The 16,729-nt window shown below is 43.1% G+C and overlaps 1 protein-coding gene across 1 annotated transcript; it reads right to left on the bottom strand.

The window, feature by feature from the left end:
- Positions 1-11,957: 11,957 nt before the first annotated feature.
- LOC136459672 (uncharacterized) lies at positions 11,958-12,582 on the bottom strand. Its single transcript, XM_066459513.1, has one exon. It carries the CDS (start codon positions 12,486-12,488, stop codon positions 12,216-12,218), a length of 273 nt encoding a protein of 90 aa, XP_066315610.1. The 5' UTR covers positions 12,489-12,582; the 3' UTR covers positions 11,958-12,215.
- Positions 12,583-16,729: the final 4,147 nt, after the last annotated feature.

The raw sequence follows: 16,729 nt of genomic DNA on the forward strand, positions 1-16,729 counted from the left end.
GCCCATAGATGTTGAACAAACGCATGATCTATCTGTTTTAGTTGGGATTGGTCGTGAAATCCTTATGCTGCTGAAGTGCATTTTAGCTTTAGTTTTTTAGTGATAGTTGGAATTGTCTACATTGTAGCGAGACTTTCATAAATTAATACCTTGTGTGGTGGCATGCATGTTGTATAATTAACTAATTATGTTCTACGTTTTAATATGGTATGTATGTCATGTAATGCAGATGAGACGGTATTGGATGTACAATGCTGATCGCCGCTCCCAAGAGTTCATTGAGGGCGTGCATTCTTTCTTACGTGTGGCCGAGACAAACAAACGCGATGGTTTCATATGCTGCCCATGTTCCATATGTAAGAATTTAAAGGAATATGCTAGCTCAAGGAGTCTTCATTCACACTTGTTGAACTCGGGTTTCATGCCAAACTATATTTGTTGGACGAAGCACGAAGAAACTGGGGTTGTAATGGAAGAAGGTGAAGAAGAACAATGGGACGATGATGACATTATTGCTGAATATGGGGCCTCCAATGATACTACAATGGGGGAAGCTGAAGAAGAGGTAGGGGTATAAGATGAGCCCGCTGATGATCTTGGTCAGGTCATTCGTGACGCACAAAGAGAATGCGAAAGTGAAAAGGAGAAGATCAAGTTCGAGCGCATGCTAGAGGATCACAAGAAATTACTATACCCAACTTGTGATACGGGGCAGAAAAAGTTGGGTACCACACTGAAATTGCTGCAATGGAAGGCAAAGAATGGTGTATCTGACAAGGGATTTGGGGAGTTACTGAAAATCCAAAAGAAGATGCTTCCGAAGGATAACGAATTGTCCGCCACTACGTACGAAGCAAAACAGGTAGTCTGCCCTTTGGGATTAGAAATCCAGAAGATACATACATGTCCTAATGACTGCGTCCTCTACCATGGCGAGGAGTACGAGAAGTTAGATGCATGCCCGGTATGTCATGCATCGCGGTATAAGATCAGGCGAGATGACCCTAATGATGTTGAGGGTGAACGTTCCATGAAGAAAATCCCTGCCAAGATTATGTGGTATGCTCCTATAATACCACGCTTGAAACGTCTATTCAGAAACAAAGACCATACAAAGTTGTTGGGTTGTTGCGATGGCACAAAGAAGACCGTAAGGTAGACAATATGTTGAGACACCCTGCTGATGGGTCCCAGTGGAGAGCAATCGATAGAGAATTCCCGGAGTTTGCAAATAACGCAAGAAACTTAAGGTTTGCTTTTAAGTACGGATGGTATGAATCCTTTCGGGGAGCAGAGCAGTAGTCATAGCACTTGGCCTGTTACTCAACCTTCCTCCTTGGTTATGCATGAAGCGTAAGTTTATTATGATGCCAGTGCTCATCCAAGGCCCAAGGCAACCTGGCAACGACATCGATGTGTACCTGAGGCCACTAGTTGAAGAACTTCTACTTTTGTGGAACAAACCAGGTGTACGTGTGTGGGATGAGCACAAACAGAAGCACTTTGACCTGCGAGCATTGTTGTTTATAACAATCAATGATTGGCCTGCTCTAAGTAATCTTTCAGGACAATCAAACAAGGGATATAATGCGTGCACGCACTGTTTCGATGACATTAAAGGTATATTCTTGAAAAAATATCGAAAGGTCGTGTACCTTGGCCATCGTCGATTTCTTCCTGCGAATCAGCCCCTAAGAAAGAAAGGCAAGCATTTTAAAGGTAAGGTAGACCACCAGACTAAGCCGAGCAACCGAAATGGTGAGGATGTACTCAATATGGTCAAGGATGTGAAAGTAGTATTTGGAAAGGCACATGGCAGCGAACCTATTCCGAACGACGCCGATGGTCATGCACCCATGTGGAAGAAGAAGTCCATATTTTGGGAGTTACCCTATTGGCAAGTCCTAGAGGTCCGTAGCGCGATCGATGTGATGCACCTGATGAAGAATCTTTGTGTGAACCTGCTAGGCTTCATGGGTGGGTATGGGAAGCCTAAGGACACACTTGAAGCACGACAGGACCTGTGGTGTTTGAAAGAATGAGACAACCTGCATCCAGAGAAGACAGATGATAGACGCCATTACTTAAGTCCTGCTAGCTACACTCTTAGCAAAGAAGAGAAGAAAAGCATGTTTAAATGCCTAGCAAGCATCAAGGTACCATCTAGATTCTCCTCGAATATAAAGGGTATAATAAATGTGCCACAGAAGAAATTCCTAAACTTAAAGTCCCATGACTACCACGTGCTCATGACATAATTGCTTCCCGTTGCATTAAGAGGAATTCTACCTCCAAATGTACGTCTAGCCACTGTGAAGCTATGTGAATTCCTAAATGCAATTTCTCAAAAGGCAATCGATCCAATGGATCTAGCTAAACTACAGAATGATGTGGTTCAATGTCTTGTCAGGTTTGAGTTGGTGTTCCCTCCTTCCTTCTTTAATATCATGACACACCTCCTAATTCACCTGGTCAAGGAGATTAGCATTCTCGGTCCTGTGTTCCTACACAACATGTTCCCCTTTGAGAGGTTCATGGGAGTCCTAAAGAAATATGTTCACAATCGTGCTCGACCAGAAGGAAGCATTGCCAAGGGCTATGGAACAGAGGAGGTCATTGAGTTTTGTGTTGACTTTATTCCCGACCTTGACCCGATTGGTGTTGCTGACTCACGACACGAGGGGAGACTAAGTGGAAAGGGGGCACTAGGGAAGAAACCATATATTCGTATGTAGGATAATTATTTTAATAAAGCACACTACACAGTTCTACAAAACTCCTCTTTGGTGGATCCGTATATCGAGACACATAAAGAGTTGCTCCGATCCGAGTTTCAAGGGAAGTCTGAAGCTTGGATTACATGTCAGCACATGGAAACTTTCAGCGACTGGTTGCGAAAAGAATGTCAGGGTGATGAGAGTATTGATGAGCAACTTTATTTGTTGGCTAGGCAGCCATCGTGACATATCCTCACATACAAAGGGTACGAGATAAATGGGAATACATTTTACACAGTAGCCCAAGATAAAAGGAGCACTAACCAAAACAGTGGTGTCCACATAGATGCCACCGACCCTAGTGGAAATAAGCAAACATATTATAGCCGTATAGAGAAGATATGGGAACTAAACTATGCACCTACTTTTAAGGTACCTTTGTTCAAGTGCCAATGGGTAAAGGCGACTGGAGGTGGGGTAGCAGTCGACAACCAGTATGGAATGACAACCGTGGACCTCAACAATATTGGATACAAAGACGAACCGTTTCTCCTTACCAAGGATGTGAATCAGGTGTTCTATGTCAAGGACATGGCTACAAAACCGAAGAGAGAGAAAAACAACAACGACCCAACCAATGAGCCAAAGCGCCACATAGTTCTTTCAAGGAGAAGAAACATCATCGGAATTGAAGACAAGTCAGACATATCAGAAAATTATGAAAAGGATGACCGCATTCCACCCTTCACAGTGAATAAAGACCCAAGCATCCAGCTAAATGATGAGGACACTCTATGGTTATGGCACGATCATAACCAAGGGATATATGTTAAGAAGAAGTTCACTATTATGCCCGCTTGATATATATAGTGATGTATTAAACCTATTATGTAATAATTGTGACTTCAGATTTTATTGTCGTGTTTTCATATTTTCTATGGTTTAAATGAATTTTCTGCTAGACGGTGGATTTCCCATGGAGAATGTGTGATGAAAAACCAAATGATGAACGTTAATAAGATGTGAAAACTAATTTCCTGTCGAAAAACAATAGTTTTAATGATTTTAATTAAGTAGTATATTTTTGCATGGTGTAAATTATAATTATTATTTACACTATGTCAAATATTTATACACTAAAACAAAAGAGTTTAGTTTATAAATTTCTATTGCGTATAATAATGCAAAACCAAGTCCAAGAATTTTTTTTATAATTTTTTGGATAATATTTTATTTATTAGGCAATTAATAACTCTCTGCATATTTATATAAAAGAAATATATAAAAAAAAAGAAAAAACTTATGGTAATTGGAGAAAGCCAACTGCAGCTCCACCTTTACTCCCGGGTGGATCAACCACCCGGGACTAAAGGTGGAGCTTTAGTCCCGGGTGTATCCACTAGCCGGGATAGATCCCCCTTTACTCCCGGGTGGATCAACCACCCGGGACTAAAGGTAGAGCTGCAGTTTTCGCGGTCTGCCCAAATGCCCTTTACTCCCGGGTCATGGGTACACCCGGGACTAAAGCTTAGACCTTTAGTCCCGGTTCTTATAATAGCCCAGGACTAAAGATTCTTTAGTCCCGGTTGGTAGCTCTAACCAGGACTAAAGGTATCCCTTTATAAACCACGTCCTAGTTCTCTTCCTCTCTGTCTCTGCCACGCCGTTGCCTCATCTTCTCCACCAGATCGATCCAGTAGTGCTGCCGCTCCCAGGCGACCACCCTAGCCTCGCCTCGTGAGCGCGCCTGTTCTCTGGCTGGCCAGCGCGCTTCTTCTCCGGCCGGCCAGCGTGCCTCGCTCGTCCTCACTGGAGCGCGCGCCGTCCTCGTCCCCGGCCCCCTCCTCGCTCATGCTCATCGAAGCGCGCCGAGCCTTCACCGCGCTGCCTCACCGGAGCTCGCCCGAGCCTTCCCCGCGCGCGCTGCCTCACCGGAGGGCGGCCGAGCCTTCCCCGCACTGCCTCACCGGAGCTCGTCCGAGCCTTCCCCACGCGCGCTGCCTCACTGGAGCGCGGCTGAGCCTAGCTTGTAATTAGTTTCTCTTGTATGTGCCTGTTAGTAGCATTGTATGTTTGAGCGTGTTTGAGTTTCTATAAAATGCGACGTGCGGGACGGTGGAGAACTCGTGCTGCCGACTCCACGCGGCTGCGGTGCCCTGCGGTGCAGCTCGTTTCCATCAGGAGCGCCAGGCAGGCGTCAGTCGTCGTTCAACTCTGCCGGTCATGGTTTTGCGGTTGCGTTGCTGTCTTGTGCACTTCGTTCGTAGAATCGGAGCCCGAACAGCCGGCCTGACAGTTTTCGTTGCGTTGTTGCGGTCCGGGGTGTAATGAAAAGCAATGACAATTGACAATGCGTTGCTAGGTCAAAATATGGTCGTTTCTATGGACTCCGCGACTAAACATTTTATTTTAACTTTTTATGAAATGAAAAACTTAGAAAATAGTTAGAAAATTGTAGAAAATCCGTACTAGTTGAACTTGCGGACCATGATCAGCTCGGCGAGCATGTTCTCTGCCAAGCGGTAACGGGCTTTAAGGAGGAGCTTTGATTCTACGAGGGAGAGCGGCAACGGTCGTGGAAGACCGTGTTCCCTTCCTCGTAGAATCAGAGCTCTTCCTTGGCCAAGTACGGTGCCGTCCGGTGGAGAAATGATCGCCGAGATGATCATGTAAGCAAGGTCAACTAGTACGGATGGTTTTTTATTGAAACATGTTTTTGAGCTATAATTTGATGGATATTTGATAACTTTTGACCTACAAATGTCATCTACAAATGTTACTATCCTCGGCAACCTAAATGCCCGCGAGCTCGCCGATATCGAGATGGTCACTTAGAATTATTTTTTCTATGAAATGAAATACCTAGAAATTATACCTTTTATTTTTTAGAATTAATTTTTCCATGAAATGAAAAACTTAGAAAATAGTTAGAAAATTGTAGAAAATCTGTATTAGTTGAATTTACGGACCGTGTTCATCTCGGTGAGCATGTTCTCTGCCGAGCGGTAACGGACGTCAAGGAGGAGCTTTGATTCTATGAGGGAGAGCGGCAACGGTCGTGGAAGACCGTGTTCCCTTCCTCGTAGAATCGGAGTTCTTCCTTGGCCAAGTACGGTGCCGTCCGATGGAGAAATGCTTGCTGAGATGATCACGTAAGCAAGGTCAACTAATACGGATGGTTATTTATTAAAACATGTTTTATTTTTATAGATATATCTAGTGGAGTAAAAGCTAGATAGCTGCCCCGAGAGACAACATGGATGAAGAAATGATGAATATTATCAACACCGGCACTCAATTTGCCGATGGTGACCAGCAGGATGTAGATGACAGGAGTCAATACCTGGCTCTTGAAGAAAACCAAGAAAATATTGTGCAAGAAAATACTGGCGAGGTATATATATTTATATATATATTTGAATATTGTATATATATATATTTGAATATCTATCATCTATTATGTGTACACATGATATTTATTTATTCTTTTTTTATACGTAGCCCTCTGGATCGACGACCACAACGGCGAAAAGCAAAAATATTCGAGGCCCGAAAAAGCCATTGGAGGGGCGCTACATAATATCGGAATTCAATATTGAGATAGGCGAACCACTTGGTCCACATGCAAGAAAATTCGTGCAACACTGTGGGTACCTTGTAAGGGACAGACTTCCGATCAGTGCCCGTGAATGGAAGCAAAAGATCAACGAGCCTTATGTTAGTTTTGTCTTAGATCTTGATAAGAATTTAATTTGGGATGATATCCTTCAACATTTCACGTTGCAAGCGGGAGCTAGTTCGAAAGTGGGCTATGAAGAAGATGGCTACACAATTCTAGACTTGGAAGAAATTCCTATACACCTATACACGAAATACGTCAAGAAGAACCTAACGCCCAATTTCAATACTAGGGGCCCGCTCACGAAGTTGAGGCCCTACTAAAATGATTTTATACAGTACAAGACATTAGAAGAGGGTGAGGAACGGGTGAGAAGGAACCAAGAGAATGCCCGACAGAAGGTATACCACCATGGCATGGGATCTGGTGGCTACGCGACTGCCATTCCTAAGTGGGGAAAAATAGAAGCAGACATTCTTGCCAAGGGTATCACACCAAAATCACTCAATTGGCCCAAACGCATGAAGAATTGGTTTTTCGCTCATGGGAGAAGACTGGACCTAGAGACCGGAAAGCTGGTTCATGGCCCAAAACTCGAAAGAGCAACACAAAGATTATCTTATGCTCTACAAGCTAAAGCTATTGGTGCATTCAGGCCTAATAGAGAGAAGGATGAACTGACGTATGCCATCGGGACTGCTGAACACAGTGGCCGAACAAGAGGTTTAGGATGGAACATTTCTTGGGAGCATGGTTTCCCTAATGACAGAGATACCTACAGAAGCCGACAGAAAAGGAAGGATGAGGAAGCAGCTTGGATCAGCAGGTTGGAGGAATATGTTCGTGAGTCACAGGAGGCGTTGCTTCAAGCACAAGAGCGCGAAAAAACATGCAAGCTAGAATGCAAGACGAAATCATAAAGTAAGTGCAAATAGCAATGAGTGCCCAAAGGCAGGCATCAGATGCAGGAATCAACATTAATATTAGCCTCCCTGATAGTTGAAAAGCAGCTGCGCTTCCATGGAGTTACCAAATCAAGATGACGCAATGCTACGTTTCCCTATGGATGACATCACTGCACCGTTTACATCATGTGAGCTATATATTCCAAAAGAGAATGCAACAATCATGGTGGCTCTCAGGGTTTTTTCTCCTCTAAATCCTACCAAGACACCAAGAATCCATGAGGCAATAATACCACCTGGATATGTTAGCGTCTTAGTGGATAGAGTTAACAAAGGTTTTAGTGATCTAGCTCTTGACATTCCAGGAGGTGATGGGGAGAAGACTCTAGGAGAAGCAGATAAGACATTCATACTATGGCGCAAGCGCTACATCATTATTCCCGGGGTCTCTAGTCCACCGCCGCTTCCTCAATTGCTAGACAATAGGTGCGGACAAAAGTGAACAAAATTTTTTTTACTAATTTTCTATTGACATGCATGATTAAAAATAATAATTTCTTATACCTAATTATTCTTTTTTTGTACTCACACAGCAGGGTCTCCGCCAACCTAACTCCAATTATCCAATCTTCAGATCATCATAGTTCTCCGGGAAATCAGGTGGCAACGCCGCCACCGTCGCCACCTCCAAGGAGGTCTCCAACGCCTCCAAGGAGGTCTTCAACGCCTCCAAGAAGGTCTCCAACGGCTTCCCCACCTTCCTTGATGTCTAAGAAGAAGTCAGCTCCTAAGAGGTCCGCCCCGCAAACGAAGTCGTTGGCCCACCAGTTGGCAAAGAAGAAAGCCACATCTAATCCAGTTATTCCCCAAAAACGGTCTTATGAGAAAAGTGAAAAGGAATTAAATGTTGCAGTACAAAAAGATGTGGATAGTTTCTTCGAAAAAGTGAAAAAGCAATAAGAAGCGAGGGAGAACCCGGAGAAACCATACTTCTACCTACCTCCAAATCTTCTAAGAAAGATGGTGGACCAGAAAAAACGGGAATCTCAAAAGACCCTGCCAAAATCAGACTACGGCCGCTCTCTCACCAAGTCATTTGAGGCGGCGCAGAAAAAGACTAGACCAGGGAAAGGTGTTGCACAACTCAAACAATCGCAACAATCAATCCCCCCTCTTGTTGTTCGTAATGAATATGGTTCGAACTTAGACTTAGACGTCGATTTTGAGGAGCTGGCTCGGTTTTACGAGGAAACTGGTTTGGACCTTGCCCAAGTGCTCGCTGAAGGACCATCTGCTCCGAAAGTGGATCCTTGGAAGAAATTTGAACATGGAAAGAGTCTATACAACCCTGAGGCCTTAGGTGAACTGGGTACGCAAATGTACCTGCTAAACAAGTGGTATATGGCGGCGTGTGAATGGGGATAGGCCTTTGTTCCTCTCAGAGTTAGAAACCAACATTACTTCCGTGGCGATGACATTATATATGTCGAGTTTGTAGAATTACACCAACTATACTACCTGGACTCTCTCGACAAAAGTCTCATTAGCTGCTATTGTCTGTAAGTGTGATTATTTTCTACTATTAAAGTGTATATATATAAAACTACATGTATATATATATATAAATTATATATATCCTCACACTATATTTTTATATATGCAGATATGAGATGACAGAACTCGGAAAGAGAAAGGATAATGATGTTGGTTTCATTGATCCAAATGTCGTATTCAAACATCCTAAACCCTCGCCTCAATGGAAAGCTGAACTCGAGAAAAATCTCACGTGGTTCTTAGTGAACCAACAAAACAAGAATATACTCTTCTCCTACAACTTCAAGTGAGTGTTAAATAATTAATGTTGATCATATGGACATTTGTTCAATTATTTGCTTACTAGCTAAGCTATATATATATATATATGTGTGTGTGTGTGTGTGTGTGTGTGTGTGTGTGTGTGTGTGTGTGTGTGTGTGTGTGTGTGTGTGCGCGCGCGCATGTTGACTCTAGTTAATGTCGATCATATTTGTGTATAAAAACATATACAGCAATCATTGGATATTGATGGTCATCGATATGGCCAATAGTCGGTTGAGCATCTTAGACTTGTTAAGAAAAGAGCAAACAGAGTACCAAGACATGATAGATATTATACAAGGGTAATTTGGTCTCTCTACCAACTATATATACCCCGAAAGGCCAAATTAATTTTTTATTTTATTGGGCGTAGTGTTTAGAAAAGTTTCATTGAGGAACACCACATGAAACATTGCAAAGCGCCACTGGATGTAATTGCACACAAAGTAAGTACTAGCTACATTTATATATATATATATATATATATATATATATATATATATATAATTCAATTAACACCATGCATGCTTTCAATTCATTGGATCTTTTTTCTCGTAAAAGTGGGTTCTGAGGCAAGAACAGGGGAACAACTACTGCGGATACTATGTTTGCGAGTTCATCATGGCGTACGCAAAAAGAACTCCTGAAGAGATCCTCAAAGTATATTATATAAATATATTCATATATTCACAATTTCTTTTGTTGCTCATATATATAAGTAATCACGTGACCAACACATATATATATTAGTACTTTTTCTTTAACTTTTATAGAAGACTCTATGGTTGAAGGAAAAAATCATACGACGTGACCAACTGAAAGCAATTCAAGAGACCATAGCAGGATTTCTTAATGACCAGGTCCTCAACCCCGCCGGCGAGTTCTACAATGATGTCAACGAAACATGGAAGCCAAACCAGGGAATGAATTTGTTATCCCAAAGATATGATAGAATATACAATGCAAGCTTTATTTGTAATATATATATATACATATTATATGTACATAAAATAACATACAATATATGTATATGCATATAATATATACGTTAGTTTCATACTTTAGTTTGTACAAAATGTTCGAACATTATAAACGTGTAGAATACGTATATTACTAGCAGTGTAAAATACGTATTCGAAAACATATTCGAAAACCAAAACGAATCATCAATTGAAAATAGAAACAAATAAAAAGGAAACCGTTAGTCCTGGTTGGTATTACCAACCAGGACTAAAAAGCCGCCCCACGTGGCCAAGCTGGAAGGCCTCTTTAGTCCCGATTGATCTTACCAACCGGGACTAAAGGCACCTTTAGTCCCGGGCGAGAAACCGGGACTAAAGGAGGGGCCCTTTAGTCTCGGATTCGTGCTCCGGGTGGGAAACCGGGACTGAAGGGGTTTTTCAATCGGGAGTAAAACCTGTTTCTATACTAGTGGATATAAAGCTTGATCAGGGGATTGAAGCAAAGTAGAGTGTAAATGGAATACCAAAAGGGCTTGAATGAAATGATAGACGGGTACCGGTGAAGATATGTCCAAGGCAAGTGCAAAAAAAACGGGGTCATATATATATATATATATATATATATATATATATATATATATATATATATATATATATATATATATAGCCATCTCCATTTACGATAATTTTATATACTAATTTACGATATGTCAATATATTTTTATGATAGTTGGGTTACTATAACACATGAAGATATTTACCATAACATTATAGTAGACCACTTAGTAAGGAGTTACTATAATCTCGTAAATTAACATAGTAATTATCATAACTTAAAGTGGCTACAAAATAAGTTATTTTGTAGCCAGCTACAGGGTAGTAGTTATATATATATATATATGTATATATATATATATATATGTATATATATATATATATGTATATATATATATGGGGTTACATGTTTACTATATATACTTCAAGAAAAATGATAGAAAAGCCAAGTGTTTATACGGTTTATTTACATTTGTTAATTTGTCACTGTAAACACAGTACGGTTTTTTCTGTTTATATGTGCCAGTAATTCTACACTTTATGTTGTAGGATATATGTTTTATATGATTAGAACCAACGCCAAACAAAAAATTCCCAATATTGATATTTTTGCTGAAGAACAAGAACAAATTGACATATATAAGAGTCAACTATATATAACTTGGTTAAATTGAATGTGGGGGAGCGAGTCCAGCTGCAAAACTACTGAAATCAAATTTTTGGAACAAGAATTATATTAAATTTTACAAAAAAAACATACATCGCCATTAGTGCTTTAATCAATGTAGTGCAGGTTCAAGTGATTTTGCTGCAACTTTTTGTCCACTGGACCTTTTTTCCCTTTGTACAAGGTTGTTTAGATGAATTTGAATTTGGTTATATCCTAATATTTCATCCATGAACTACCGACAGGCACACAGACGACCGAGAGGATACGAATAATCGCGCCATTTGTTTGTGTATATGATGAGAGATATTGCGATAACCAACTTTGTGTTAAATAAAATGCACACCATCTAGAATCTTATAAATATAACTCAATATTAATTTAGAGCGAATCAAAGCAAGATTGACCCTGGATTCGTGTTCTTTTCACTTGGCAAGGGCATGAATTTCAGAGTTTTTAACAATGGTCGCTTGTTGGATATATTGTAAGCATAATAAAACATGCAGCAGTTCGGGCGGACGGTGACTGCTGTATCAGCTTGCATTCATATGCATAATACTTCTCGACCGTTCGACATATATACGGTGTAAATCTTGATCATATAGACGATGGTCCGCGAGATTCACATCAAAACGCATATTGTTAATCTCATGTTGCGCCCTGTGTCAACACAGCTTTTTACAGCACGGAGAACCTGCTTTATTCAGATCACGAGCTTATTTTTACGTCGTTCGTACAGGGCTAGCTGCATGCGTGCGTGCACCCACGCTCGCGAAGTGAGTACACACATACAGTCATACATACGTATGAAGATCGACACGTACATACGTACGTGATACATACACACACATATATACGTGGCTCAGGGTCCAGTCCTGGTTCAGATCATGAAACGTGCGTCGATCGAGCCCGGCCGCGTGAAGAAGCTGGTCATCAGTTGTCGGCCTTGAGGACGAAGTGCTCCTTGCGCTCGTGGAACTCGCCGGTGCAGGTGTTGACGTCCTCCTCGAACTTGGACTCGCGGGCCTCCAAGTGGCCGTGGCGGCCGCCGGCGCGTGAGACGCTGTCGACCTCCTCGAACTTCTCCTTGACGACGTGCTGCTGGACGCCGCCGTGGCCGCCATGATGGCGACCAAAGCCGGCAGGGCCGCCGGCCACCGACTTCACCTCCTCCGAGCAGTAGTCCACCTCCTGGTAGTGAGCCATTGGTGATGCTTGGTGTTTGTGTGCAGTGCCTGTGCCTGTGCTTCGAGAAGCGGTTGTGATTTGTGAATGTGTGTGAGACTTGTGTGCTGTGGATGCTAGGGTTGGGTGGGCTTTTATAATGTAGAAGAAGTGCATGAGTGGAGTAGTGAGGAATAATCTGATCACGACTCATAGGGGAAAACATAGCTGTCATCAACTGCTTTATTCATGCAAGCTTTCTTGCGCTTTTTAGCACCTCTAGAACAATTTGGACTATATTGGCCAAGATTCGATATTTTTTATCTTTTTTTTCCAAAACCGACGGCAGGACTCTGCACGGCCTGTATTATGATATAGAAGGGGTTTTCAAAACAAAGTAGAGATGCTAATTTACAGGTGCCTGAAAAGTAGTCAGGAAATCAGGCGATGCTTTACAGTCGTTGGATTTGATTGAATGGCTGGATCATCGTCTTCAATCTCTAGCGTTAGCTGCTGCAAGGTCATTAACCACCGATGGGGCAGTCTATGCAGCAAGCCAGCAAGGTGAGGCTCCACCGCAGGACACACGGCCACTCGTCCACTAGTCTATGCGCCTCAGCGCCTGTGGTCCGCAGGTTGGGCGAAAAACTCAGTCGCTGATAGATAGGAACTGTGATAAACCTATTTAAGAGAAAAATAAATGAACTTCTTAGCCAAGGAGAGAGTTTGGCCAAGGTAAGTCACTCAAAGCACAAAAACTTGACAAAAAAATTGGATCATCTCCGGAAGTAAAAGATTTTTTTTTTTAGTTCAGGAACAACAGGCCGGCCGATTGCTACATGGGTGGCTACGGGCCCTTTTAAGCGACCTAGCCCGAAAAAAGAACCCCAGCCTGCTACTATATATGTGTGAGCATTTATAACTTCACCATAAATAATTTTTGGCGTGGTTAGCACTCGGACGTTAACCTCACATCCAGGCCTATACTTGGCCAAACCGGCCGCCCGGCACGGCACGGGCACGGCTAGGCACGACACTACGCGGCACAATAGGTTAGTCATGCCGTGCCTGTTAGTGCCGCAGTGCCGAAGTACCGGCCCAGGCACAATACTGTAAGTGCTTAGGCGTGTCGTGCCATGACACTGAGCCGTGCCATGAAACTAGTGGACGAGCAGATAGGATAGGATGGAGAAATGAGTGAACGAGTAGATAGGATAGAGTAGGATAGAATAGTGTCGTTAGACTCGCGGCTCATCAACAAGAACGTCTGAATAAACGGAAGCCCTATAGGAAGTATTGCATACAGAAAATTGAGTGGCGGCTTGTAGTTGTAGCCCTTGCTAGAGGCCACTGTTCTGTTTTAACTACAACTACTTGTGGGGTTCATATGCAGTTAATTGTTTCTAATTAGAATATTTTTAGCATAAAATAGCTAATTTAAGCATTCAGCTGATGGTGGGTGTGGCAGGCGTGAAACATAAAAAGTGCAACAACGGAAATCCATTTGTACAGAGAGCGCCCTACACCTATGTTTGCAGCAGTGAATTCAATCCGACTTAAGTACGGATATCAGCATGTAGTTACCAAGCAAAGCGACAATCGGCTCACAAGTTGCCACTTAGCATGTGAGAATATATACTTGCGTCTCAGCCTGCACCGCATCTCACCTCAGATCAGTAGGGATCGACACCACTAGTCGCCATGATGTGACGACATCCTAAGAATATTATTCTAACAGGACATGCAAAAAGCATCCGCATGCTCCAATCACCTTTCGGCCAGCCATGGCTAAAGAGCCACCGTTGGTTTTACAGCGTTGAAGAACTCTAGACTGTTGCGCTGTATTGCTTGTCTTGTTGTACAAACTAGTAAAGTAGTAATCGGCTAGGCATATTACACATGCATGGTCCAACACTCCCCATCAAGATGGTCAATAGCTATTTTACCATACATTTTTACTCTTAATTACATATTTTGTTAACTAGAAAGTCAGAAATTTTACCACCCAAGCTTGCCATGGCTTCAACATGCCAACATCTAATCTCATCTTGATAAAGAAACGACCTATCTCCACATATTTGCTCTATCCAGGGGCGGATTTAGGGGGTGGGGGAGGGATAGTGGAGCCCCAGTTTAAGTCATAGGAGAAGAAGAAAACAGAGAAGGAGATCAATAAGAAGAGGAGGGAGAGAGGTGGATGGATCTCTCTCCTATCCATCTATATTGCATTCATCGCTGACTATCTAGAATCGGATTATTCGCATTGATATATGGCTGACTTCTTGTTGCACCCTTAAGGGGCTCTCTCTAAGCACATTCAACTTTGGGAAAAGATTTCATACCCATAATGTGTATTTCCTCATTCTAAGTGCATATCGCGGTTGAACAGGACACTACTCATTCCTTCCTTGCTCCTTCATGACACTAAGTTTCCATAAGAAAACACAGAATAGCCTGAAGTTGATCTCGATCCTATCGTCAAGCCAATTCCCTCAATCAACATTCTTGTTTCTTGCTACATCGTTTGTAGATCAAACCATGCTCAAGGAGATTGCTTAAGACCAAACAAAGACTTCTTTAGTATACCTCCTTTTCAGCCACCTCAGTTTTAGAATAAGCAAGAGGAATCTCCATGTACACAAATTCTTGGAGACCACCATGCAAGAAAGCACCTTTTGCATCCAACTGATGCAAAGGCCCTCTAATTTTTTTTTTGCATGAGAAATTAAAGCTCTCACTACTGGAAACAGAGACTTTGCCGAGTGTAAATTTCTTTGCCGAGTGTCAAAAATCGGACACTCGGCAAAGATCTTCTTTGCCGAGTGCTGCACTCGGCAAAGAATTACACTCGGCAAAGATTTCTTTGCCGAGCGCCGGGCACTCGGCAAACACAGGCACTCGGCAAAGGACTTCTTTGCTGAGCGCCAAACTCTCGGCAAAATCTATACACTCGGCATAGGCTGCCCGTGAAACGGCGCCGTGCCACGTCCTTCTTTGCCGAGCGCCTGCGGTTAGGCACTCGGCAAAGATTTTTTTTTTAATTTCTTTGCCGAGTGCCCCAGATCTGATATCACATGTGGAGATGTCCTGGTTTGTAAGCATCGTACGTGACAACGTGCACGAAATCTTCTGAAATTTTTATCATAGCCTCCACATATGATATCACGACATCTCAACAAGTTTCATGATTTTTGGACTTCGTTTGCATTTTATAGAATTTATAAACACTTCACACGCAATTTCGCGGACATGTTTCGTGAACGAGATATCCGAAATTTTGGGTCCGTTCCTGGATACGGCCTCTCATAACACACACTAACATGACTATCAATTTTCGAATCATTAAACTCCATTATTCGTACCACGTGCAGTTCAAATTTCTAATTTCCAGAAAAATTCAAGTAAACGAAATAAAGTAACTAAATATAACAAAAAGCCACAAAAAAATCTTCAAATTGTAACTAGGAGTTCCTGGTGCTTTAAAAAGGCTGCACAAAAAAATTGGAGGCCAAAAACAAAAAAAACAAAAAAACTTTGCCGAGTGCCGGGGCATGGCACTCGGCAAAGGGTGTCTTTGCCGAGTGCCAGCCCTCAGGCACTCGGCAAAGAATGTTTTAATTTTTTTTTAAATTTTCCTCTTTGCCGAGTGCGTACACAGGAGCACTCGGCAAAGAAATAATTAAAAAAAAAATTTAAATCTTTGCCGAGTGCCGTCCAGGGAGCACTCGGCAAAGTATTTTAAAAATAAAAAATTTTTCTTTGCCGAGCGCCAGATCTGAGACGCTCGGCAAAGAATTTAAAAAAAATAAAAAAAAATCTTTGCCGAGCGCCAGATCTGGGGCACTCGGCAAAGAAATTAAAAACAAAAAAAAAATCTTTGCCGAGTGCCTCCCTGATCCGGCACTCGGCAAAGCCGCGGACACCCGGTTTTTGACCGGCCGGGCAGTCACTGCCAGGCAAACCGCGCCAACGCCAGCCCGGCCCACGCTCGCCAGCGCCGCCACCGGCGCCCCCGCCCGCGCGCCCGCGCCGCCCGGGCCTTGCGCCCGCGCGCCTGCCCGCAGCCCACATGCGCCCGAGACGTCCGAGCGCGCTCCCCCTTACCCCTTCATCCCCCCCGGCGTCCTCCGCGCGCCTGCCGAGTCCGCGACGCCCGCGCGCCCTGCGCCCGACGACGGCCGCGACCGCCCGCTCCGCCGCTTCTGCCGCGCTCGCCCCCCTGCGACCGCGCCAGACGTTTCGCCGCTGCCCGCCCGGATCGACTCGGCGCACGCGCCGACCGC

Source organism: Miscanthus floridulus, chromosome 6, assembly GCF_019320115.1.
Source record: "Miscanthus floridulus cultivar M001 chromosome 6, ASM1932011v1, whole genome shotgun sequence".
Classification (NCBI taxonomy): Eukaryota; Viridiplantae; Streptophyta; class Magnoliopsida; order Poales; family Poaceae; genus Miscanthus; species Miscanthus floridulus.

What these genes read in the sequence shown, in the direction of transcription:
- LOC136459672 (XM_066459513.1), bottom strand. Translation starts at nt 12,488, where the DNA reads ATGGCTCACTACCAGGAGGTGGACTACTGCTCGGAGGAGGTGAAGTCG.